Source organism: Equus przewalskii, chromosome 9 (genome assembly GCF_037783145.1).
Source record: "Equus przewalskii isolate Varuska chromosome 9, EquPr2, whole genome shotgun sequence".
Lineage (NCBI taxonomy): Eukaryota > Metazoa > Chordata > Mammalia > Perissodactyla > Equidae > Equus > Equus przewalskii.
This window is the reverse complement of record NC_091839.1, coordinates 80781692-80809611: the sequence shown is the minus strand read 5'-3', so window position 1 is coordinate 80809611 and position 27920 is coordinate 80781692. Positions and strand designations below refer to the sequence as shown.

At 39.4% G+C, this 27920-nt stretch overlaps 1 protein-coding gene across 48 annotated transcripts in view; it reads left to right on the top strand.

The window, feature by feature from the left end:
- The first annotated feature begins 245 nt into the window (after positions 1 to 245).
- The window catches only part of AHI1 (Abelson helper integration site 1), a 180137-nt gene continuing 152462 nt past the window's right edge, over positions 246 to 27920 (top strand). For 8 of the 48 annotated variants that reach the window (XR_011522166.1, XR_011522164.1, XR_011522163.1 and 5 more), the window contains exons 1-7: positions 1016 to 1460; positions 6139 to 6206; positions 7310 to 7434; positions 16582 to 17111; positions 19482 to 19663; positions 26330 to 26434; positions 27338 to 27557. Coding sequence is in view for 39 of the 48 variants with exons in the window: in XM_070557288.1 (XP_070413389.1) it covers positions 6197 to 6206; positions 7310 to 7434; positions 16582 to 17111; positions 19482 to 19663; positions 26330 to 26434; positions 27338 to 27557 (1172 nt within the window). In the remaining 9 variants the exon portion in view is untranslated. The other 40 variants (XR_011522170.1, XR_011522169.1, XM_070557301.1 and 37 more) reach the window with 21 other exon arrangements.

Genomic DNA, 27920 nt, shown 5'->3' with positions numbered 1-27920 from the left:
ACATCACACTTCTGAGGATGAATGAAAAGTACGTAAAACACCAACAATGCACAGCTCCTTGGAGGAGCTCAGTATATGTCATCTATTATCCGTTTGACAAATGTTCATGAAGTACCATTTGATAGATACTATGGTAGATGCTGAGGCTAGAAAAATTAAAATACGATGTAAACGATTGAAAGATAACGTGTAGAATGAGTGTCCAAAGCATAATAGGATATACAGCAGGAGCGTTTGGAGGTGCTAGTCAACATGGCTAAGATTCAAAGGATGGACACCATTTCACGCTGAGACACGCAGGAGTATTCACAAGGAAGGATTTTCAGGGAGAGGGGATAATGTGCGCAAGATCAGGGGCATGAGAGGCCTGGGTCGTTCTGCATGGGACACGTCACGCCATACCGCCGCAGCACAGAACTGGAAGGAGGCAATGAGACATAAACAGTCAGGAGGTGGGGCGTCTCGCAGGATCCTACGGATCTCTGAAGAGTTTTCAGGAGGAGGGTGGCATGATCGGATTTCCGTTTGAGCGAGGTCGGAGCAGGGGGGAGAACAGAATTCCGGGTCAAAACTGGAGTCGGGTGCCTGGCAGAGGCCCCCCACGCTGACCCTGGCGAGCAGGATGCAGGTGGGCGGGAGCGGCGGGCGCTGGGCCGGATGGGCCATCCCCTGGGTGTCAAACAGGTGGAGGGGACGCGATCGGTGCAGGAGGCGTTTCGGTTACTCTCAGTGGTCTAACCGGAACCCTGGGAGGACGGCGGTGGGGACACCCAGACAGCCGTCCGGGGCGGGGTCAGGGACGCAGGATGAGCAGGATGTCTCTGCCTCCCACGGGGTCTGCAGAACAACGAGGGGGGCTGCAGGCGTGCAGACGCCGAGGGGGCCTGGCGAGCCGGGCTCCGAAGGAACGCCCGCAGGGCACGGCGCTCGGCTGAGCGTCAGGGCGGGTCTGGAGGGCTCCTGTCGGGGGCGGCGCCAGGCAGGCGGGGCGGGGAGCAGCGAGGCCCGTCTCCGCGGGCAGCGCTCCGCACGATCCGGCCTGCAGTCCGGCTCTCCCTTCCCCACGCAGCAAGCACCCTTGGCTTTGCGGGTGCGATCGCGGGGGTACGAGTCTGCTTCTCCGCGGCGGCCGGTCCCCGACTCCTCCCGCCTTGCCGGGCCCCCGAGCGCGTGCCCGGCCGCAGTCGGAGGGTCCACGGTGGGGCGGGCGCGCGCGCCGTCTGCGCAGGCGCAGCACCTCAGCCCCGCAGGGCCCAGGCGTAGGAGGCACGGGGGCGGGGCGGCGGTTGCTATGGGAGCGGTGGCGCAGGCGGCGCTGACGTCACGGCGGCGCGCTGCCCGCACTGCGGCACCGGCCGGCCCTCAGAGCCCGGGCTGGCGGCGCGGCCCTCGGTCTCGGCCCGCGCGCTGGCGGGGAGCGTGCGCACCGCCTGGCGCCGGCCGTCCGCGAGCTCCTCTCCGTGAGTACGGCGGGCGCCGGGGCCGGGGCCGTCCTGAGGGGAGGGGTCTGCCCTCCCGCTGGGGTGGAGTCTGGGGGCCGCCTCGTCCTGAGGGCGGGTCTGGCCGTGGGGGGCGCCTGGTGCGCCTTCGAGCGCTGCGACACCTTCTCGCCGCGTCTGGGGAGGGGCGGCTGATGTGCTCCCGGTGTCGGAGGAAAGGCGAATTACGCCGCGGGGGTCGTTTCCAGGTGTACAGGTAGAAATGGGAAAGACGTAGACAGTTTAGGACTCCCCGCCGGCGGCTGCGCTGCGTTTGGGCACGGCTGAAACCCTGCTGCCGGCGGCTGTGGCCTCTGCCCCTCCTCCCGAGGATGCTGACGGCCCTTCGCCTGTGGCCTCTGCTCGGGAGGAGGAGAGGATGCTGACGGCCCTCCACCTGTGGCCTCTCCTCGGGAGGAGGAGAGGATGCTGACGGTCCTCCCGAGGATGCTGACGGCCCTCCGCCTGTGGTCTCTGCTCGGGAGGAGGAGAGGATGCTGACGGTCCTCCACCTGTGGCGTCTGTTCCTTCTCCCGAGGATGCTGACGGCCCTCCACCTGTGGCCTCTCCTCGGGAGGAGGAGAGGATGCTGACGATCCTCCACCTGTGGCCTCTGCTCCTCCCCCCGAGGAGAGGATGTTGACGGTCCGTCACCTGTTGCGTTAACGACCGCTGTCTGCTTGGGCTTGCAGGGACATTGCTTATTGTGGGGACTCGGACACTTTAAAAACATTATTTGGGAGAAATTTAAATACCCAAAGTTTTTTAAACCATATTTAGAATTCTGTTTATTTATGGAGACTATCATTGATTTATTAATTGACTTGTGAATACAGGGTTTTTCTTTGCTTCTTTTTTCCCATGCTGTGAAATTCGGTCGAGTAGTGAATTATCCAGGCCTCTCAGCTTTTTCTCCCTTTGATCGATAGATTATTGGCTGATAATCAGGTGGTTAAAGAAAAAGTAAATTGAGATGAAACTTGTTAATTATGTTAATTTCCCTTCTTGGTATCTGTTAGCAGCACCTGTAAAGGTTTGTGAGGAAAAAGCTTTAAAATAATGGCATATATGAGATTCAGGAATGTCATTTTAAGTCTGACCTTGATTTTTGACAATGATGTTACTAATCAAATATTGGTCATTAATTCTGTAATGTGTTTGCTGTAGTACACCTGAACACTTAGAGATGATTATTTCTGTAGTGTACCTGCTATGTTGTTAAGTAATATTAGCATTTATTCAATTGTGCATTAAACTAAAAAGTAAATAATGTAAATATGTACTTAATGGTGTTTTTATCTGTTACATAATTATTTTTAATACTATAATAATGAGCATTAAGTAATTTTGAGCATCTACACTGTGCCAGCTGCTGTGATCACTTTGCTTTTCAATTTTTCTTTTTCTCCTTACAATAAAGTAAGTGCCATTTTAATTTCCCAGGGGGAAAAATCCAAAACAAGCCTTAGTGAAATTAAGTAGCTGGCCCAAGGCTGCACATTCAACAAGTGGTAAAACAAGAGTTTAAGCTTGAGTCTTTTTGACCCTCGAACCATTATTACTGCCCCCACCCCACACCCCTTTTAAGAAGGAATACACAGATGAAGAGAGCACAGGCCAGGCCCTCCGAAACAATGGCAGTTTGGTGGGAGTCAGAGAACATTTTGCCCGCGTGAAAATTGAGGGCTGAGGTAGAAGGAGATATGAAGGAGCACAGAGAAGAATTATTTAACTGCCCCTCATGGGTAGAGTGCTCCCCAGAGAAGATCCCAGTTGCATTTAGTGTCAGAGGATAGTTGGAATTTGTTAGAGGGACAGGGAGGAAGGTCATGTCTCACGAGAGAGGTGTGTAATTGTACAGAGGCAAGAAAGAGTGGGGCACGTTTGAGGGCCTGCAAGTGATTTCACATGGCTGGAGCATAGAATGTGGGTGGAAGTGTGGCCAGAGAAGGGGAGGTGAACCAAGGCAAGGGGTCGTTTCAGAAGTAGCCATGGACCCAGTGGTAAGGACTTCGTATTTTTTCCAGTGGGTGATTGGGAGCTAGTGAAGAGTTTTAAAGAAATGATACCTTCACATTTGTATTTTAGAAAGTCACTCTGATTGTAGTGAGATAATGATTTATTTTTTAAAAGGGTAGGGTGATGGAGGCATGGAGAACAATCTTAAAACAAACAGCAAAGTCCTTCCATAGTCTTTTTGTCCCGCAATGCTGCTGCCTCATGTCACTGCCTTTGGGGGTGGGGAAAGACAGTTGGAAGCAGAGTTGTAGAAAGAATTATCTACATGTTTCTTCTGCATGTCTAGCCTTCAATTCATCCCTCCACCTGTGGCTGCCAGGTTTCTGCCCATCTGTAAACAGCCTTGCTCATGTGACTTCCTGATTGCAAATCCAGTAGACACTTCAAAACTTGCAGCAACTTTTGATACCACACAGTGTAGACCACTTCTTTCTTAAAAATCTTTTCCCCTTGGTTCCTGTGATACCTCTCTTTCTCAGTTTTTCACCTGTCTGTCTGATGTCTTTTTATTTTATTTTGTGAGCTCCCAGAATTCGCTTTGGTGCTTGTGTTTCTTGTGGCCATCACATATACAAATGATGCCTACTTCTTCAGCCTAGGTCTCCTTGCTGGATTACTATATTCTATTGGCTACCAAACATAATGTGATTATAATATATATAGTATAATTATATATTTGTATATTATGTGATATATATTTTCTTCATAAAGTAGTAAAGGCCACCATTTTTGAAGGGCTTGCCATGATCTAGGCATTGTGTTAAGTGTTTTAGTTATATATTCTTATTTAATCTTTACAAAAACCCTATATGAGTGATTTACTATTATTACTCTGTTTTGAAAGATTAGGAAATTGAAGTCTACAGAGCTTAATCTACTGGCAGGTAGAATTGGGATTTGAATCCAAGGATCTGTCAGTGGAGTCTGAGCTTATAGCCGCTTAGTGCCCCTCACGCAGCCAGTTCAGCATGCCCGCTCAGCTCAGTGAGTGTCTCCGTAAGAAGTATCTGTTACGGTTGTAGCTAATGTTTGCTGATTGATACTTGTTCTGTCTAAGGCACTGTTCTCAATCCTTTAACCCTTACAACAACCCTTTGAGCAGGCACTGTTGGACTGATTGTACAGGTGAGGAAAGAAATTTCCTAAGGTCACACAAGTAATCAGAGGAGACTAATTATTCCAGGATGTGTGTTTTAAACCCCTCCACTACACTTGTCCTGTACTGTACTATATCCCAATGCATGATGCTTCTGGTCTCATTATTCTAGTTCCAGAAACATAAGAATCATCCTTGACTCTTTGCCCTGCCTCTTCAGTAGTTTTTATTTAATCTAAAATGTCATAAATTCTACTCAAGAGAAAAGAAAACAGATTAAGCTCAATATGAGTAAACCTTTTCTTGGTGATTCATAGGCATGACATAGTTCAGCTGCTTTCCTATAGATTGAGTGACCATGGAATACTATAAATATTAAGTCCTTCTTTATATTTTTTTCTTCTCATGTGCTGTCAGGTTTCAATTACTGATGCTGTCATCATATTTACCTTTGCAGCCTCTCTCTTTTCTAATTTGGGGTGGATTGGAAAGTAGATGACCAGGTTTATTAGATCTGTGTCAACTAGAAAGAGTACATACGGGTTCCTCTAGTAAAGTAGAGGAGTTTTTGCTGTGTGGTTTTAGTGATGTCTGCTTTTTTTTCCCCCTAGTTTATTACTAGTTTTTGTTTTATTTATATATTTATTTATTTGTAATGTCTGTTTTGTCTGTGTACTGGATAGTTGTCACATAAGTTGACTCACATGATTAGGTGTGTTTGTATAATCATTCTTTTCTTTTTAGCATTTCTTCTTAGACTGCTCTGTCCAAAGTACCTCTAACAGCAGAGGAACATGAGTGTGGATCCCCAGGGATCTGGAGCATTCAGTGATAATTGCTAAGCCCGCTTAAATTATGTCTTTTTTCTTTTTTTGAATAGTCTTCATTTTTATCCTTAAAAACGTATTCATATTGTGTTCTAGTGCAGGAATCAATATGTTTTGGACACACCTCCAATCTTTAAATGAAATTGGCAATTCAGGAATATTTATACTGAATTTAATCCATGGTTTTGATAACAATGATGTACACCCAGGTATTTATTTGAGAAAGAAAGTGTGGATGCTTGTGCTAACTTTCTCTACCGTAGCAGCATTTTAGGGCAAGTACAGAGCTATTTAGATTCATTATCTGTGAATATGCTCCTCACAAGCATACTTTACTAATAGTGTATGCTCTTGGGAAAGTCAGTCTTGAGGTGGAGTCTCGTTTCTTCAAAGTGTATTGGAATGTTCATTATTTACTTAAAACACTTTTAAAAGTGTATTAACATACCAAGTTAGATGTTTACTGCCTTTCAAAATTGAAAAAAAATTTTATTTAAAATATATAAATATTTTATTCAAATATGGTCCAGTTTGCTTCACTTTATTTTGGACTCTAAACCAATTCAAGTCATTTATGTAAGATTTTGATGAGAGAACTTAGCTTTATTGTTATAAACTTGATGAGGTAATGGACAATGGCGTAATCTTGCATGAAGAATATTTTATAGTTTTTATTTGGAAATTCCATATTAAAAATAAATTCTCTTTGTTTTAATAGGATACTGATTGAGTGAGTGCTTTATATTACAACTCAATACTCTCCATAAGGCTGAGATATGCCCACTGGTAAGACTTCTATGAAATTTATGTATGCAATACATATTATTTATTTATTTTAAAGTTTGGGTTATTTTAAGGGGTTCTTTAACTGATAATGAATAAAGTAGATGTCATCAACAAAATATGATATTTAATAGTTTGATATTCAATTTTCTATTTAATGTTGGTGATTAAGATTATTATGTGTTCGGTGGGTGGCAGTTTGGGACTCAGCTGGACAAGGTAAGTAATAATTACAACATGATTAATTTTTGTTATCATCAAAATGGATGTTTTACGCTGAAGCAGACATCGGCAAATGTTCTTAAAGGGCGGGTGAGGAAATATTTTAGGCTTGGTCTTTGCTACAGCTACTCACCTCTGCCGTTGAAGCACACAGGCAGCCACAGCAATTCTTAACCAAGTGGGCATGGCTATGTTTCAGAAAACTTTATTTGCAAGGACAGGTGACTGGCACAGGAGCTAGAGCAAGGGCAGTACGGCCAGAATGTAGGGATCTACGGGGATATTTGTCTTCTCTTGAAGCTGTGCAGGGAGGCAGGCCAGGAAGTGAGAACTCTGTAGGGCATGTGAAGGACTTGTTTTATTTTGTCTTAAGTGAGGTGGGAAACTCACAGGATCTTAAAGCAAGAGAATAACATGATCTGATTTATGTTTTAAAGGGAAAAACAGCTTTCAACATTTAATATTTCTTGAATGCTGATTCTTGACTAGGCAAGTGTTAGCCAGTTGTCCTACAGATTGATCTTTGACATAAGTTATTCTTAATTTTACAGATAAGGAAGGTGAAGTTTAGAGATGCTGAGTAACTTGTTTAAGGCCATGGAACTAACAGTGGTAGATGTGCTACTGTGCATCATAAGTAAAAGTTAACTTAGCAAAGGAGACTTTTAGAGGGAGTCGCCCGAAAGGTAAGAGGGATACGAGTGAGTGTGGTGTCACCAAATCCAAAAGAAGTTTTTTAAGAAGGAAGGACTAGTCAGTTGTTCTAAGATAGCTGGAGAACTCATGCAGGCATTTACAAGACTGTGTTCTTTCACGTAATAAGAATGCAGTTATGTTTATCATAGAGTTGTTTAGAAAATGACGTGAGTCTTTATCATTTGTAGTGGAGAGTGAAGCCAAAGTAAAAACCAAAGTTCGCTTTGAGGAATTGCTTAAGACCCACAATGATCTAATACGCGAAAGAAAAAAACTGAAGAAAAAAATTGGCAAATCTGGAGAAAAACTCTCAGTGAGTAATTGATCATTTGGTAACGGTGACTTATATATCTGCATAAGATTATGACTTTCTTATTAAAACTCTAAGGAACTTTGGAAATTAAATTTGGTCCATAATGTATGGTAAAATCAAGTTTACATTAGCAACATCATTATTCTTAGAGACTGAGTTCAGTCTTGAGTGCTCCTATAAGAAGGACTTGGACTGCTCAGAGTGACTAGGGATAGTGGAGAAACTCAAAACTAACCACATTTCCCATTTTTGAAGAAAATCAAGATTTTTAATCCAGAATTATGAAGAATTTAGGAAGTAATATTTTCCTTCAGATATTCAATGGCTTGTCTTTATTTAGACTTAATTCATGTGATTCTACACAGCAGAACCTAGAGAAATCAATGGAACCTTAAGGCAATAATTATCCTTTTTGTACTTGAGGTACACTTTCAAATGATAGAATTTTTGGCGGCACGCTTGAAGGGATTAAAAACAGAATTCCAAGTAATACCAAACAAATCAGCACTTAACTACAACCTGATTCCCAGGGTGCTTTAAAGAGTCTGTAATAGTATCCACATTAATGCACCATTCACTCTTCAAACCTGTCTCACTATTTCACTTGCACCTTTTACTCCTTTGACCATAATCTCTTGTGTCCACATGCACACACACACACACACACACACACAAATAACTTCATGGTTATTTGGTACATAATATTTCTTTGGCAAGAGTTTTATGATGAGTTACATATACCCTACGTTTTACCCAGCAAATTTTATCCTATTCTGTATTTTGTCATGGGACTTATTGATTTTAATATTCTATCTGGCATTCATCAGTGTAACAGTGTATATTCTCAAGTGAAGCAAAAATAAATACTGACATTGGCCAGAATCCAGCCATACACATGTGAGGGATTCATAGGACACAAGTGTACTGCTGCACACCAATTTAGAACTCCTGACAGAATGGGGCAGATTAGGTTTCCCATGGTGGACACTGCCCTAAACTAAATATGCTTCTTCTAGTGGTACCCGTACACAAATGGTTGGAAACAGTGGCATATGGAAGATGGAACATTGCATATTGTATATGTCCTCCCCTTGGGTAAGGTGGTGTACATTGGCAAAAGCAGAAAGAACCCTGGAAACAATTGTCTGCTGGATATTGCTATGGACTCGTTTAGTCAAAGTGTAGGACCTTATCTTTTCTCTCACAGTCAGAACTAGGCTTTGTGAGCATGAACAAAATGCAGTTTAGGCCAAGAATGCTAAATTAAATGGATAACCAGGAAATGGGCCGAAGGCATGTTCATTTACCTAAGGTCCAGTAGAGGTGTTGAGGACACCCTCGTGGAGGTGACTAAGCATAATCTACCCAGGCTCTCTTGGCAAACGCCGGGCCATTCAAGGTATCTTTTCATTCAGACATAGGTACACCAGGAAGAAATATTTAGAAAGAGGTTTTTCAGCTCACAAGAGGGATCTATTCCTGGAGGACTTACAGGAAAACAACATATTTCTGAAATGATTTACTTTAAGAAGTAGAGGAGGAATACCTGCTTTTATTTACTACATAACTGAGTGCTTTCTATCTTTCAGGCACTCTTCTAAACATTCTATGTGTATTCACTCATTTTTAATACAAACAACAAAATTATGAGATCTTACCTCCATTTATAGATGAGGAAACTGGATCACAGAGGATTGAATAACTTACCCAAAGTTACATAGTCAGGGGTAGAACCAGGATTCAAACTCTGACAGTCTGACTGCAGAATCTAGTCTTAACCACAACCCAATAGCACCTCTTTTAATAAGGTCTGAAGAGACAGGACCTCTTCAGAACAAGAACAAGGAATCCCCAGCACAGAACAGGCTGAGATTGAAAAGGAAGGAGCCTGAAATAAGAAAATTAAGGAAAAAAACCATAATAAGAGAAGTCATAATAATGGCAGGTTCATCTTATTGTTTTATAACTATGTATCAGGCACTGTGATAAGAACATTACAAATACTAATTCTCATGTTAATCATGAAGTGTAGTTTTGCAGGTCTTATTTTGCACATGAGAAATTTTATAAACATCTGAACAGAAAGCACTTAACAGAGATGTTAGACGGTTTGCCAGGGTCATATAGCCAGACACAGCATAAGTGGGATTTAAAACCACAGTCCCTCCATGTTCTGTCTTCAGTTGCTTCCTTAAAACTGTATCTCAGTCCTAACACAGTATAATTGACACCATGGAAAAATCTAAGCAGTGATGTGGAAGACAAATTTGAGATTGTCTTCCATGAGAAGAATAACATATAGAACGTATATGTTCTATATAGGTCATACAGAAATACTTGACCTACAAGTAAGTGTTTCCAGACAGTACTATGGAGCAGAAACAGGAGAAAGAACATGGTGAAGAAGCCTTCCTGAGAGTAAAAAAAAAGATCTAGGATGAGATGAGTCCATCTTGCATTCCAGGTAAAATTTATGAGATGAGAACTATACTAGAAACTTTTTAATTTTAAGAGAAAAATAAATTTTGTTAACATCTAGACAGAAAAAGAAACATCTAGTGCATTTCAGAATTCTCTCAAAAAACGCTAAATCCAAAAGACAGTGGAGTAGTATTTGTACAGTTTTTGGGGAAAAATTGTGTCCCAAAGAATCCGGTCACCTAACTTGTCAGTCACTTGTGAGAGCTATAGTGAACATATGGAGTTAGCAGAGAATTACTCCCAGTATTCCCTGCCTGAGAAAAACTACAGTACTGTTGGAAAGTGTGTTAGTTCAGTATGTAGTACCATGTCCAGAGTCATGAATCCAAATTAAGAATTTAAGAGTAGAGAATTTGGGGCCAGGGCCATGGCTGAGTGGTTAAATTCACATGCTCCGCTTTGGCGGCCCAGGGTTTCACTGGTTTGGATCGTGGCTGCAGACCTAGCACCACTCATCAAGCCATGCTGAGGTGGCATCCCACATAATACAACCAGAACAACCTACAACTAGAATATACAACTATGTACTGGGGGGCTTTGGGGAGAAGAAGGGAAAAAAAAAAGAAAAATTGGCAGCAGATGTTAGGTCAGGTGTCAAACTTTAAGGAAAAAAAAAAATAGAGAATTTATGATCTGAAAATGTATCTGGATGACCCTTGGAACTAGTTAAATGTATAGAACCTTCTCAATTATTATTTATGTCAAAAATAATTACTTAAGATTTATAGGGGCTGGCACCATGGCCAAGTGGCTAAGTTCATGTGCTCTGCTTTGGCAGCCCAGGGTTTCGCTTGTTCGGATCCTGGGTGCGGACATGGCACCACTCATCAGGCTATGCTGAGGCGGCATCCCACATGCCACAACTAGAAGGACCCACAACTAAAATATACAACAATGTAGTGGGGGGATTTGGGGAGAAAAAGCAGGAAAAAAAAAAAGATTGGCAACAGTTGTTAGCTCAGGTGCCAATCTTTAAAAAAAAAACGAGATTTATATTAGAGAAGTATATATAGATAAGTATATATGATATGAGAAACAGTTTGTTCTCAAAGGTTGGGCAAAGTTTCCTAGCTTGCAAAGAAAATGTCTTGTAATGATTCCTTTTTACCTAGGATGTAGTTAGAAGTTATTTTATCCTGGAGTTTGAAATGAGTAAAACAAAAAATATGTAATATGTTAAATAGATTATTATATTTTCACAGTCAACAAAGATCAGGAAAAATGAAATAAAAAAAAAAAATATATATATATATTTTTAGGAAGATTAGCCCTGAGCTTACATCTGCTGCCAATCCTCCTCTTTTTGCTGAGGAAGACTGGCCTTGAGCTAACATCCGTGCCCATCTTCCTCTACTTTATGTGTCGGACACCTGCCACAGCATGGCTTGCCAGTTGGTGTGTATGTCCACACCTGGGATCTGAACCTGCAAACCCTGGGCTGCCCAAGTGGCATGTGTGAACTTAACTGCTGCACCACTGGCTTAGCCCCTAGATATTTTTTTTAAAAAGGAACAAAAATAATGAAATAAAAAATTTAAATAAGAATAGAGTCTTAGTCATGACGATAAACGTAAATGGTTTAAACTTCCTATTTTAAAAAGCAGATTCTAAATAGATTTTTAAAATATCAGGTATTCCACTTGCAACATTAACCCATCAAACAAAATGACATAAAGTTTAAAAATAAAAGTTTGCAAAAATGTAGACAGAGTTCTAAAAAGAAACTTAGAGTTGTATCAATTAGGAGTATATATTGAAAGAACAAAAAGACCTAAATAAAATATGAGCAAATTGAATGTAATCGTGTGTTGAAAGAATACTCTGTCTCAGTCAGATAGAGTTCTTCCTAGGAACTCAAGAACAGCTTAATAATTGGGTATCAGTCAGTATCAATAAGTGAGTACAAATAAGTTGAATAAAAATCATGTGATCATATAAAAATAAGGGAGAAAAGCCGTCATATTTTACTTAGAAACAAGACAATGATTTAAAAAAAAAATTTGGTGTTCATGTAGGTGACAATTATGTACCCTCAGGTACGTATATGACATGTTGCATATGATTTCAGTAGTTTTCCATGGCCCCCTTTGAGAAGGGAGAGTAGTCCATGAATGACCTATAGGTACACCTCACCTATAGGTACTTCCTTTAAAATCAGGACCCATAAAGGAAGATCTCTTTTCACCTTAACTAATATTCTTGAAGTTTTAGTAAATAGAATAAGACATGAATCATAAATAATGGTGCCAAGCTTTTCTTCAACTAATGTTTGTCTGTATCTACTACATGCCAGGCAATATGCTAAGTTCTTTACATGCGTTGACTTACCTAATGCTCACAAGAATCTATAAAATTAGTATAAGTTGGAGAACTGAGGCTCAGAGATTAAAAAACTTACCCAGGATCCTATGCTAATAAGTAGTGCATCCAGGTCCTTCTGACTCAAGAGCTTGTGTTCATGACAACTGTGCAGTACTAATTCCCTGTTATGCCAGTGGGAGAGTGGGCAAATACATGACTCTTAGTAAGGAGAACCAGTGCTCATTATTGATAGCCGAACGAGATGAAACCTTTGTAACCTTGAGTTATGAATAAATTTCTCAGGATACAAAAGCATGAACCATAAGAGACAAAAGGGATAAATTTGGCTTTGTGCAAATTCAAAACATTGCTAAGCAAATGAAAAGAAAAGCTTTAGGTTGAGAGAAAATATTTGCAACACACTTTCTGATAAAGTGTATCTAGAACATTTTAAGAACTCTTAGAACTCAGTTGTGTGAAAATAACCCAATGAAAATGAGTTGAAGATTTAACCACTTAACCAACGAAGAGATACAGATAGCAAATAAGCACATGTAAATATTCTCAATGTCATTAGTAATTAGGGAAATGCAATTTAAAACAGTAATGAGATACTATTACACACCCATTAGAACAGCTAAAAAATGGAAATTGACAATGCTGAGTGCTGACAAGGATGTTAGCTAACTGGAACTCTTATACATTTGGGCATGCAGAAGGTACAGCCACTTTGGGAAGCAGTTTGGCAGTTATTTAAGAAGTTAATCGTTTACTTACCATATAGCACAACAATTCCATGTATGGGTATTTACTCATGAGAAATGAAAACATATAACAGTTCAAGACTGGAAATAACTCACATGTCCACTAATTGGTGTATGGAGAAATAAAATGTAGTGTTTATCCATACAGTGGAATACCGCTCAGCAATAAAAAGGAATAAACTACCATAAATGCAACAATGTGGATGAATCCCAAAGCTTCATGCTGCATGAATGAAACCAGACAGAAAAGTCTAGACAGTATGATGCCTTTTGTATGAAATTCTAGACAAGACAAAATTATAGGGACAGAAAGCAGATCAGTGGTTGAGTGGAGCCACAGCGTGGAGTGTTAGGGGTGGTCTTTGTGGAAGAACACGTCGGGTGACAGGAATGTTTAACATCCTGAGGATGCTGGTGGTTACATGTCCTTAAGCATTAGCCAGAATTCGTTTAATTATACATATAAATTAGTGAATTTTATTGTATATAAATTGCATCTCAAGCTGATTTTAAAAACAGACAAACTAAAGCAAAAACCTAAATGATGCACAGAAAGTAAAGATAAAAGGATGGGCAGAGGTATAATAGAACATGAACAAGTGTATTTGAGACACTTCAAAATTCAGTCAAAATCTAATCCATGAAATAGTAAATTCCATAGAGGTAGACCTTTTCTTTTACTATAGTACAACAAATCTAGAAATTAATAATAAAAGTTTAAAATTTATAAACTACTTAGAAATTTAATAACTATCCCATAAAGCATAAAATGAGAAAAAGGAAATCAAAACCACAAAAACAGGATGTTTAAAAAGTAAAGAAATATCAATACAATGGTATGGAATATATGGGATTCCATAGAATTATTTATTACAGTAGTTTTAAAAAATTAATTGAATAAAACAGAAGCATAAATAACAAATGTAAAGTCATATTATAAAATTAAAATGATGTTATTAGTCCAAACGTTGACAGATCAGTGGAAGAGAGTAAATAAAAAACTGAGCCTCACCTGATTGGCTTTCCCAGGGTTTCATTTTTAAAATCTTTTCTTCTAAACCATAATTCTACTATTTCTAATTTTTTGTTATCTTTTTTCCATTATTTCCTTCAGGAGTGGCCTCGCATTTTGTATATATTGCCACTGCATTTCTGGTACTCACTGAGAAAGTAGAAAGAAAAATGTACGGGTGTTAAAATTTGCGTTTTAACATAATGGATATTCAAGGTTATTAGGTATGACTGTATTCATAGAGAGAAGTCAAAAATAAGTCTCTGAACAGATTAGCCGTGATTTTCCTTGTGTGAGGCAGCCAGAGTTGAGCTTTGTGTCCTCTTTTTCTCTTTAAGTATTTTCTGTATTTTTAATGTTTTGTTTTCTAACTTTTCAGTTAAGCGTGTGTTGCTTTTAGAAACAGAACAGGTGAAAATAAACTTTTTTTTTAAAGGTTGGCACCTGAGCTAACAACTGTTGCCAGTCTTCTTCTTTTTTTTCTTTTTCTTCCTGCTTTTTCTCCCTGAATCCCCCCAGTACATAGTTGTATATTTTAGTTGTGGGTGCTTGTAGTTGTGGTACGTGGGACCCTGCATCAGCATGGCCTGATGAGCAGTGCCATGTCAGCACCCAGGATCCGAACCAGCGAAACCCCAGGCTGCTGAAGTGCAGCACTCAAACTTAACCACTTGGCCGCGGGGCCGGCCGCTAAACTTATTTTTTTTAAGAGAAGTTATTTTTATAAGGTTTGTTTTTAGGGAAGATTTTTTTGAGGATAAGGCTTCATAGTTTATCCTTGAAGAATAGAATTTGGAAATATCTTTTAGGTAAGCGAAAGAGTGTTGGGGATGGTAAATTATTAGATATATATTGGAATACTAGTTTTTTTTTAAGCATTTTTAGATCTTTTAACATATATTAGATATTTTCTAACTACTTTAACATGGGGATTTTCAAAAATTGAGCTTCAGTCTTCATTGGTAAGCTCATTTCTGGGAGAATTCCTCATTTTGATAGTGGCTTCCATCTTGGAGCACTTTGGTGTCATCCAATCTGTTTTTCAGCACATCTCCTAAGCTTTATTTTCCTTGCTCAAAATTTTACTCCTGACTTGTGCAGTTGCTTTTTTCCATCCAATATGCTTTTGAATTTCTTTCTTGATAACATTGTAAATTCTTATTGTGGTGATCCTATCATTTTCCTTCATTGTTAATTGTTCTGTTTTATTGGATTTGGTGTCTTTTCCTTCATTGTGCAGCTTCCCTTCAGTGTTTGTTAGTTTTTAGTTGTCTGGTTAGCTATTTGAGAATCTCTTCTCCTGTTGATTGCTTTCAACATAATCTGCTTCTGCTGGTGGTGAGGGTTGAGCTTACCTGGAGACTGCTGCCCTCTTTCTCTAAACCTAGCTGCTCTCTCCTCTGAGTGCTGCCCTTTCTCTGTACCCAGCTGCTCTCTCCTCTGAGTGCTGCCCTCTCTCTGTGCCCAGCTGCTCTCTCCTCTGAGTGCTGCCCTCTCTCTGTGCCCAGCTGCTCTCTCCTGTGAGTGCTGCCCTCTCTCTGTGCCCAGCTGCTCTCTCCTGTGAGTGCTGCCCTCTCTCTGTGCCCAGCTGCTCTCTCCTCTGAGTGCCGCCCTCTCTCTGTACCCAGCTGCTCTCTCCTCTGAGTGCTGCCCTCTCTCTATACCCAGCTGCTCCATGCTCTCAGTGCTGCCATCTAACACATGATGTCACTAACACAGACGGAGGTAGGGACCAGAGCTGTCCTTCCCACTTCCTCAGTTGGTCATCCTCAGGTCATCCCCTCCCTATTCTTGCATTACTTGGCCCTGAGCTTACAGCTTCTCCAGAACCACCTCTTCCTCTGGAGAAGTGTTTCCTCTGGCCTGTGGTTTTCTCTGGTAGTTTGGTAATAGACTTGATTTTCCCTTATTTTTTATCGTTTGGGAATTTTTTTAAATATTTATTTTATTACTAGTAACATTCCTTTCTGATCACTAGGCTTTTTTTCTATTAAAAATATGTCTAATTTTAAAGTAATTTTGATTGGAGAAAGGGTCACAGGTGTTTGCTTAGTCTGTTGTATCGTTTAACTTCGTTATATCTAATACTTGGCAGCATTTTCAGTGATGCATTTGGAGTAATTGCAGAGTAATCCTAGAACTGTATATTTTGGTTTTAGAATGTAATTATGAAGCAAGATAAATGACCTGTGTGTGTTTTCTGTTGGAGAATGTGAAATGCTTTAATTCAGTGCCTCTTTAGCAATTTCTCAAATATTTCTTAGGGTATGGATCATTCTTCCCAAGGGGAAAATAACATTTGAGTTTTGAGCAATTAATTCACTTCTGGAAAGTCATTAAGTACTTTTCTCTGTGTTAATTAATAAGCTCATTTAATCTGAAGTTACTTTTAGAGGTTACTGATCTCATGCTTGGAGAATGAAGTAGGGAGGTGCTCATCAGATGATCCAGAATGTATCTCTATGTTCAAGAAAAAATGAAGTAACCTTCCTGATGTCACACACTGCTGAGCACTGGTCGCTGTGCTTTGTCTGTATGTGACTAAACTGTGCTGGGCTCAGACTTTGTGATTCTGTCTTCTTTTCCTAGCTTGACGCTGTTGGAAGCAGTCCTCAGAAAATTACAGAAACTAAAAGTGATGGTTTAAGTGCTACTGACACGTTTGACCCAGAGAAGAGCATGCGAGTCACTAAAAACAAACTAAGGAATCCACAGTCAACACCTGAAAATCCAGAGGATGTTAGTGTAGAGGAAGACAAGCAAGAAAAGGCAAGTAAAAAGGTTCTAAAAACAGTGCTCCAGGTGACTGCGCCAGAAGTGGAAATGGAAACTCCTGAGAAGAAGGGGGATTCTACACCTCAGAAAGCACGAGTGAAGTCACAGCCGGGTGTCACTCAACAGGACAGTGCCAAGGCCAGTGAGGAAGAACTGATGCAGGTGTACCAGCTCCAGGTGGCTGAAGAAATGGCGAAGGAGATTAAGAAGAAAATAAGGAAGAAACTCAAAGAGCAGCTGACTTACTTTCCCTCAGATACTTCATTGCATGACGACAAGTTGAGCAGTGAAAAAAGAAAAAAGAAAAAAAAGAAAGTCCCAGTCCTGTCTAAAGCTGAAACAAGGTGCTTTACATTGATAAATATAAGATGTCCTCTTAGAAAAACACTCCGTTATTTTCAGCTTTTGGGTGAAATCTGTAGTTTCACAAAGAAAATTCTTAATCTTTCATTTGGACATGTTGCCGGTACAATAAAAGCTAACCTTTACTTAGCACCTTACCATGTGCTAAATGCTTTACAAGAGTTAGCTTGTTTTTTCATTATAACAACTCCGTGAAGAATAGTAATATTATCATCCTGTTTTGCAGATGAGCAAACTGTAGGGTTTAGGTCCCAGAACCAGTCAGAAGCTGAGCCAGAACCTTGGCACCCTTGCTCCAGAGTCTCTGCTCTTATCTCCTCACTGACATCTGCGTATTAAATAATAGAAACCTCATTACTCCCCCTTTTTTGAGTTATACATGCCTGTTTTGATATATGTATATAGCATTTTTCCATTATTATATGAATAACATAGTTCACTGTAGAACATACAGATACAAAGAAGAAAATCAAAATCAGCCATTGAAAGATAATCACTGTGAACAATTTGGTGGTGGTCTAAGTCGTCTTCTGTACACATGCTTATATGTATATGCTTGCGTATGCAATGTGAGCTTCTGTGAGTATATTCGTATTTCTGTGTCTGTCCTTGGGGAAAACAAGATAGAAAATGTCTTAACTACCATAATTAACTTTGTTTTCTGCAGTCCACATTTAAACAACTTGAGGTGGGAACATTCTGTATTTGACCATACTTTGCATTCAGGGGCAATTTCCCCTAATGTCCTCATCTAAAAATAATTCCCCACTTATCAAAAGGTAGACATCCTAGTGATAACAGAGAGATGGCGCATAGAGTTGCTACAGCCACATGTTAGTATGTGTATTAGTTATCTGTTGCTGCATAAAAAATTTACCCTGGAATTTAGCAGCTTAAGACAACAAACATTTATTGTCTGACGGTTTCTGTGAATCAGGAATCTGGGCATGGCTTAACTATGCCTGTGACTCAGGGTCTTTCGCAGGCTACGGTCAGAATATCAGCCGGGGCTGCAGTCATCTCAAGGCTTGTCTGGGAGAGGATCTGCCACGTGACGTAGCTGTTGGAGGGTTTGGAAGATAACCTTCTAAGCGCACTCGTGACTCTTGGCAAGTCTCAGATCTTGACTGGCTTTTGGCAAGAGACATCACTTCCTTTCCAGATGAACATCTCCCTGTGGTCTACTCACAACATGGCCACTTGCTTCCCCAGAGCAGGGGCTCCTAGAGAGAGGGAGAGATGCAGAGACAAAAAGAGACAGACAGAGAGGCAGAAGTCACAGTCTGTTTGGAACCTAATCTTAGAAGTGGCATCCATTACTTTTGTCATTTTCTGTCTGTTAGTACTCAGTCACTATGTCCAGCCCACATAGGAGGGCATTACACAAAGATAGGAATGTCAGGAGGCAGGAGTCACTGGGGGCCATCTGAGAGGCTGCTCAGCACAGCATATCATAAAGCTCCTTTCTCATAGCTACAATATCTATCACGAACTAGTAAGCCATACTTACTGTTAACTAAGGTTAGCTTATGAATTTTAAATAAAACCATGCCTTACATGACAGTAACATGCAAAGAGTAGTTGTTCTCTTTAAATAATAGTGTTTGGTGATGTGATAAAGTAGCTTGGCTTCTGGAATGACTAATTTGAAATATTTCTTTAATCTTTTTACTTCTTACCCTTTATTTTTTGAAATATGACTAAATATATTGGAAATCAATTTTTTATTATTTAGATGCGATTTTTTTACTTGATAAATTGCAAACAAACCTTAACAGGCTGGTGTCTGTCTACAGCTCAGTGTGCTACTGGGCTACTGCACCTTACCATTTATTAGTTCCTGTGATGCAGATTTTAATTTTAATATTAGCCTTCTGAAAATGTAGTGGCACACTAGCCACTGGAACACAAATGCTTAATTTTTAAATGCAAGCGAAGATTGACTATCAGAAGCCTCTTGAAAACAGAACAAGCTTAGAGCACTTTTTTTGCTTTTAGAGTAATTTAGAAATTTGTTCATCAATCATTTGCTTGGCAGCAGGGCAAGGAAGCTTTGATCAATCCTATGTAAAAACAGACCCATTGCTCATAAAACACAGTTTCATTTTTCCCTGGAGTTTACAGCTCAGTTTAATTTGGCTCACGGGGTATATAACTCATCACCAAGTATAAAACCCGTAATACTTAGCCTCAGCTAACCGTTTTAGTGCATAAGGAAATATGTGAATCTCCCAGCAGGAAATCGTACCGATTTTCGGATTATGTTTGCCTGTCTATTTACTGTTCATTTTGCTGCATCATGAATAATAATAATATATTTGTAATGTTTTGTACTTGGGTTATGTCTGCAGTACATTGCCCATCTCTGATGACGCAGTTGAAGGTGAACCAAGAAAGGAATCTCCAGTTGGAGCAGTTACTTCAGATTCTCATCAAGACGATGAAATAAACTCAGTGGGACAAAATGTAGAAGACAGCATGCAAGATGACACAAAATCCAAACCAAAAAAAAAGAAAAAGAAGGCTAAAACAGGTTTGTTATCCAGATTAAATGAAACATGTGTGCCTTGGTAGAAATAACTTGATTCTAAGACTTTTAACCCTTAAAACTAAATAAAATCTCATCCCAAAGGATATAGTGGAAAAAAATTATCTAATCCAATCTAGAATACTTGGTACTTGTGCTTGGATTCATCTAGATTAAAACATTCATTTATTTGTAACTCTGAGTCTCTATGATGAGTTAGTATTACTTGAGTCATCTCTGTTTCTTGAGTTTAAGTGAACTCTAGAATGACATTACCTTTGTAGTTGCTGTTGTGGCATGGAAGTTTTATTATTTATGCCATTGAGTTTAGAGCCCCTAAATAATTTAGACTCAGTTACTGAAAGCTATAAATGGCCAACAGCCAGTAAACGTTTCAGATGTTAAGACCACCTCCCTCTGTCGAACGTGGTATCTTCCCAGTTCCTCAGCCTCCTTCAGCTCCTCTCCTCCTCCCCACTAGTCTTTTTCCCTCTGGCCTTCTATCTTGCCCTTTACTCATTTCTTTTCTTTTTCTTTTTTATTATTCTTGCCTTTTTCCTGCTTACATCCTTTTTTTTCTTTTCAATTTCTATTTAATTGGCCCAAACTTGGGACTAAAGTAGGCAATTTTAGAATTTATGGAACTTAACGTGCCTATAAAATCATCATCCAAATCAAGAAACAACATCATTAGCCCCCTCAAGTCCCCTTCCAGTTTGTTGAGCTAAAGGAGTAAACACTACCTTGACATCTAACACATGGTTTATTTTTGCCTGTTTTTCTACTTTAATATAGATAGAATCTTAAATACTGTGCTCTTTTTTGCTCAAAATTATTTTTGTGAGATTTGTTGTAGCATGCAGTTGAGCTTATTCATTATGAGTTCTGTTTTTGTATTGTATGGATATCCATTGTGCGAATATACCACAATTCATTTCCCTCTTCTGTTGATAGACATCTGAGTTGTTTCTAGTGTGAAGCGATTACAAATAAAGCTATAATGAACATTCTAGTCACGTCCTTTCATGAACGTTGTATACATTTTTGTTGAGCGTTTTCTTAGTAGTAAAGTTGCTATGTCATAGATTATGTATATTTTTCACCTTGATAGGTGCCCCCTGTTTTTCAGACTTTGTTTACCAATTGATACCAGCAGTATTTGAGAGCTTCCGTTGCTCTATATCTTCACTAATGTTTATATTGTCTGTATTTTAAAGTTTTAGTCATTCTCAGAAGTGTTTAGTGATATTTCATTTTGACTTTGATTCCATAACTAGTGAATTGAGCATCTTCTTCATGTTTATTGGCTATTAGGATTTCTTCATTTGTAAGTTTGGTCAAGTGTTTTTTTAAGAAGTGGAAAATTGTGTATGTTTTTCTAATTGTGAGAATATTTTGTATATCTAGATAGCAGTCTTTTCTCAGATTTAAATGCATATACACATACACATACATATTGCAAATATCTTCCCACTTTGGGTTTCATTATTTTTCTCTTATTGATGTCTTTCAAAAAATAGCATGTTTAAATTTTGTGTAGCCCAATTTATCCATTTTTTTCCTTTTATGTTAAGTACTTTCTGTGATTTGTTTAAGAAATCTTCCCCAAGTCTTCAAGATGTTTTTCTGTACATTATTTTCTAAGTTCCTGGTCTCACTTTTCATGTTTAGATCCGCACTTCATCTGGAATTGCTTTTGTACATGGTGAGCGGTAGTGGTCAAGCCCCATTTTTCTCCCCGTGTGAATATGTAATTGACCTAGTACCATTTATGAAGAGAGCATCTCTTTCTCTGTATTGCAGGGTCACTTTTATCATAAATAGGATGACTGTGTAAATGGGTCAGTTTCAGGAGTCTCTGTTCTGGTACGTTAGACAGAATGCACCAGCACCACCTTGTAATTTCTGTGGCTTTATTATGGGTCTTGCTGTTTAGTGATGCTTCTACTCTAGTGTTCTTCTTCAGCATTGCCTGGGCTCTTCTTTAACCTTTGCATTTCCATGTGAATTCTAGAAGCAGTTTCTCAATTCTTCCACCCCCCCCCCAACTGCCCCCCACTGTGATTTTGATCCAGATTGGGCGAATCTAAAGAAATTCACAATTTAACAACTCTGTAAATAGACCTGCCATCTTTGCAAAGTATTGATTCTTGCCATCCATGAACTTGGTATGCACCTCCATTTATTTACATCTTCGATTTAGCTTGGCAATGTTGTAAATTTCAGCAGCGTCTCTCCTTAGATTAATTCCTAAGTATTTGATGTTTCTTAATACTTTTGGAAATGGCGTTTTTTTGAATTTTCTATTTTTTTGTTGCTGGTATATATGTAGAATTGTAATTGATGTAAAAAATTTTTAATGTTGTATCCAGTGTTCTTGCTAAATTCATTTATTATTTCTAAGAGTTTATCCGTATATGTTCAATTTTCTACATCCATAATCATACCGTTTGTTAATAATGATAGTTTTATTGTGTCTTTTTCAGTCCTTATGTCTTGTTTCTTTTTCTTGCCTTGATATGCTGGCTAGGACTTCCATTATAGTGTTAAATAGGAGTGACCGTAACAGGTATGTTTCTTTTGTACCAACCTCAGGGGAAAGCTTCTGTTATTTCACCATTGAATGTGATGCTTGCTGTAAGTTTTTTGTAAATACCCTTTATCAGATTAGCGAGTTACTTTCTGTTCCTAATTGGCTAACTTTTTTTTTTTATCATGAATAGATATTGAATTTTATCAGGTGCCTTTTCTGCATCTGTCAACATGATAGTATACATTTTCACCATTTTTTCTGTTAACGTGGTTGTTATATGAATATTAAGCCATCTTTGTGTTCCTGACAGGAGTGGGAGGACTCACGGGGTTGTGATGTGTTAGCTCTTTTTTTTTTTTTAATCTGTTACTGGATTTAATTTGCTCATGCTTTGTTTAGGATTTTTGTATCTGTGGTTATGAGAGTGACTGGTTTGTACTTTTCCCTTCCTGGAATACTCAGGTTTTTGATGTCAATATTTTGGTGATCTCAAAAAGAGTTGGGAAATGTTTCATCTTTTTCAGTTCTCTGGAAGTATTTGTATAAATTGATGTTATTTCTTTCAATGTTTTGAAGAATTTACTGATGAAACTTTTTAGGCCGAGGTTTTCTTTGTGGGAAAAATTTTAAATCAAATTGAGTTTCTTTAATAAATAGCAGACTTCATATTTTCTGTTTCTTCTGTCAGCTTTAATAGACTATTTTTTGAGGAATTTATCCATTTAATTCAAATTTTAAAATTTTGTATGTCTCTAGTATCTGAAAGGGTGCCCCTTGGTATTGGTAATTAGTTTTCTCTTCATTTCTTGATCAGTCTCAGGATTTTCAATTTATGAGTCTTTTCAAAGAACCAGCTTTTAGCTTCGATTTTATCTGTTGTACATTTGTGTACTATTTTACTCATTTCTCCTATTTATATTATTTCCTTCTTTCTACTTTCTGTGGGTTTGATTTGCTGTTCATGTCTAGCTTTATCAGATGGATTCTATAAGATTCCAGTCTGTCTTCCTTTAAATGCTTTCAAGACTTTAAATTTCCATCTAAGCACTACCTTAGCTGCATTCCACAAATTTTTGATAGGCTGTGTCTTCATTATCATTCAGTAAAAATATTTTCTAATTTCCATTTTAATTGATCATGCATTATTTAGAAGTGTATTGGTTAGTTTTAGGCAGCAGGTAAATTTCTACTTATTTTTTTTGTTTTGGTTTCTATCTTCCGTTGTCAGAGCACATACTGTGAACTATTTCAATCTTTCGAATTGATCAAGGCTTTCTTTATGACCAGCTTATGGTCACTGTGGTAAATATTCCATGTGTGCTGAAAGGAATGTGAATTCTGATGTTGTTGGATGTGGTGTCCTGTGTGTGTCAGTAAGATCACGTTTATGTGTTTAGCTCATCTTACTGATTTTTTTTTTTCAGTCTGCTTAGTCTATCAGTTATTGAAATGAGTATTAAAATTCCCACTAATATTTTTGGTTTCTCTGTTTTTCTTTTTACTTCTGTCAGTTTTTTTCTTTATGTATTTTGAAGTTATCTTATTGAGTATATGCGTGTTTAGGCTTGTTATATATTCCTGTGAAACCGACAATTTTATCATTGTCTTAGTCCGTTTGGGCTGCTATAACACAATACCGTAGACTGGATGGGTTAAACGATAAACATTTCTCACAGTTCTGGAGGCTGGTGAGCCCAAGATCGAGGCTCCTGTGCATCCTGTGTCTGGTGAGGGCTCACTTCTTGGGTGCAGACTGACGTCTTCTCCCTGTGTCCACACGTGACAGAAGGGGTGAGGGAGCTCTCTGGGGTCTCTCTTATCAGGGCACTAATCACATTCATGAGGGCTTCACCCGCATGACCTAATCACCTCCCGAAGGCCCCACCCATTATTACTATCACATTGGAGGTGAGGATTTCAGCATAGGAATTTTGGAGGGGACAGAGAATTCAGTCTGTGGTAATGGTTATGTAATATCCTTCTTTATCTCTAGTAATCCATTTTCCCTTCAAGTCTGCTTGTGGTTTGAGTTTGCATAATACATTTCCCCATCCTCATTTCTCCATCATCATCCACAGTGCATCCTCAGGTGGTGCCAATATGGTGGGGGAAGGGTAGCCTTCAAACCTGTGCTTGGTCCTTGGTCCCCACATCTAGGCAGGGCTTGGCAGTACTGCTTTCCTCTCCCTGCCCACCCCCAGCCCCCTGCCTGTGTCTGCTTTGCACCACCTTTGCTTGGACCGCAGTGTCTCTTCATTGCCTTCCCCCTCCCCAGGACATGTGGGGTCTTGTTCCCCAGGCTGCAAACTTCTTGGAGTAATGCCTTCAATAAACGTCAGGTGCTGCTGCCCCCCCCCCCCCCAGTGGTCTTGTTTGCAGTTTTCTGTGTCCTTGTATTTATCATCTGTCTGTTAGTTTTCTGTATGGTACACCTGTTTTATCCTCCTTTTTCTTCTTCTCTTGAATTATTCAAGTTATTTTTTTAATTTGCTCCTTCTATTAACTTGTTAATTATACATTCTTCTACTGTTTTTTTCGTCATTACCCTGGAGAACATTGTTTATTCCTGACTTCTTATAGTCTAATATAAATTAACTCCCTAACAAAACACACTTCCCTCACACTGCTGGAACATTAGACTAGTTTAACTCCATTTGACTTTTGTCAGCACTTTTTCTGCATCTCTCCCTCTCCTGCCTATAAGTTCTTATGTGTTTTAGTTCTACACATATTTTAAACTTCATAGATATTACAGTTACCATTTTGTACAGTGGATACTAATTTAATCACTCCACAATTTACTTTTTCCTTAATGAATTTTCATTTTTTTTAATTTTTCATCTGCTTGAACTCAGTTTAGCATTTCTCTTAGTACAGGCCTACTAATTCACTCAGATTTTGTTAAAATGCCTTTACTTTACCTTCATTTTAAAGCACATTTGTTAGTATGGATTTTAGGTTGCAAGTTATTTTCTTTTAGTGCTTTAAATAAATCTTACCATTGTCTCTGGCTTCCGTCATTTATGTTCCCAAATGCAGTTTTATTTGTCTCCCTTTGAAGGGATTGTGTCTTCCCGCACCCCCCCCCCCCCCGCTACCCTTTAGATTTTCCTTTTGTCTTTGTTTGAGTGTTTTATCATGCTGTGCCTCAATATGGTGTTGTTGGAATTTACCCTGCTTAGGGTTTACTGGTTGATATTGGTTTATCACCTGTGGAAAATTCTTAGTGATTATTTCTTCGCACATGGCTTCTTCACCACTCTCTCCTCTTTTTCTAGGTTATAAGTTCACATATGTTCTTTTGCATGTATACATAGGTTTCTTATGCATGTTTCCACAGGTTTCTTATGTTTTTCTCCCCTTGGTTTTTTTTTTTTCCTCATTATGCTTCATTTGGGATATTGATCTTTCTTCTGGTTCGCTAATCATGTCTTCCTTTGCATTCGGTATACTATTAGACACATCTATTGTGTTCTTAATTTCAGTGGTATTTTTCAGTTCTAGAATGCCTGTTTGTTCCTTATGGATTCCAATTCTCTGTAGATAATCTCCATTTTTAAAGATTATTTTGTCCATCTTTTCCTTTGTTTTCTTGAGTATATTAGTCATAGTTGTTTAAAGTACTTGTGTGCTAACTCCCATCTGGGTCATCTGTGGGTCTGCTTCTGTTTTCTGTTTTTTTCTCTTGGTTATTGGTTATGTAGTCTTGCCTCTTTTATGTCTAGAAACTTTTTATTGTATGCTGGACATTGTGTATAGAATCCTAGAGGCTCCAGATGATTTGATCTTCCACTAGAGAGGGTTTCCTCTTTCTTCTCCTAGGCAGATAGGGTGGATAGCTGATTTCAGCCAGTCAGGAATTGAGCTGGGTCAAGGCTTAATTGTAGTTTGGTAAGACTCTCTCTCTGATTTGCCCCATTCCTAGGATGTGGCCCTCCAGGTGTTTCAAATTGAAAGCCTGGCAGGGATCTCCCTCTCAGCCGTAAAAGACTGTGGGAGATTCAATGTTGCCCTTCAGAGGTTTGCACCTTAGTCCTTTAGCCTTCTGCCCCATGCAGCTTCAAAATTTGGCAAGTGTCTTGAGGGGTAGACTGGCCATGAGTTTGAGGCCCCTCAAGTCTCCAATTTTGTCACTCCAGCCCCGCGTGAACGCCAAAATCTCTGCTGGTTTCTCTGTCCCCCAGTAGGGACCTTCTGCCAGGGGCCACGCCTGGATTCTCAGCCTCTAGCTGCGCCCAGGATTGGTAAGTGACCCCAGGTGAAAAGTGGCTATAGGGATAAATTGACCAGGCCCTCTGGGGCTTCATCTTTGCCTGTTTTGTTTCAGGCCCCCCCTCCTGGCAGGTCATTGTTTCCTAGAACCACAAGACTGGGAGATTTCACTGCCTCTTTAGCTTCTTCTATAGCCTCAGGATTCAGTTTTGTGAGGAAAATTGGCTATGTGTTTGAGGCTCCTCAAATCTCCAATTTTATATTGCTAGCCCCATGCAACTACTGAAAGTTTTCCTGGTTATTCTTTCTCCCAGTAGTGACCCGTTGCCTGGGCCAAACCCTCATCCTCAGTCTGTACCCTGAATCAGCAAATGTCCCGAGAGACTAAAACAGCTGCCCGTCCATCGGCTTTCCTCTGAATGATTCTCCCTCTCTGGAATTTTATTCCATCTACTATACATTGTTTCTGTGCTTTTCTGATGCCTTTAAAAATAAGGTTTTTGTAATTCTTTGGCTTTAACAAGTTGTTACCGGAAGCATTGACCTGCTCCATTCTACTGCATCCTACCCAGAAGCAGAAGTTACACTTATAAATGAATTGAGGGATGTATATTCCACTTAGAAAATACCTGGATAAAATTACTTTTTGGTTTTGTTTCTCATTTTTTTCTTTTTGTGTTGTTGATCCTTGTTAGGGAAAAAAGGAAAGATGCCTCATCCTATTTTGATGCATTAGTCAATGCAATATTATACTCTCAGAGTGTAGTATGCTATTGTCTGTGTTTTTCTTTCTTTTCCCTTGAAGTTTCTTTCTTAACAAAGACAGATAATTATGGATCATAAAGATTAGGTTATATGTAAATTGAACATATATTGTTGAATATACTGTTATGGGAACAGTTAATTATAACATTGATTTTCTTCCATGCATGTAGTTTCAGATGATAATGAAGACACTGATGGTGACGGTGTTCATGAAATAACAAGCCGAGATAGTCCCGTTTATCCCAAATGTTTGCTTGATGATGACCTTGTCCTGGGAGTTTATATTCACCGAACAGATCGACTTAAGTCAGATTTTATGATTTCTCACCCAATGGTAAAAATTCATGTGGTTGATGAGAATACTGGTCACTATGTCAAGAAAGATGATAGGTAATTTTTTTAATTGCACAGTACACCCTTGAAATTGAAACTGCGTCCGGTAGAAGTCCTCTTCTCTGCCATCGAAAGTCAATGAGAATAGAGTTATGGCTTTGTATTGGAGAATAATTTACTAGTTGTAGGTGTTCATTAACCATTGATATTGATCAGTATGTTTTATGGAAGAAACAGAGAACATCTCTTAATCTGGCAGTTCACGTTAAGTGGAGGGGAATTGAGAGAGCTTCTGCCAAGCTTGATGACTAATTACGGCATTTAACTTGCATTGTACATCATCTTATGTTGCACACTCCATGATGTTCACACAATGGTGAAATGCTTTAGCTGTCTAACTTCATTTTTCTTTTGAAGTTA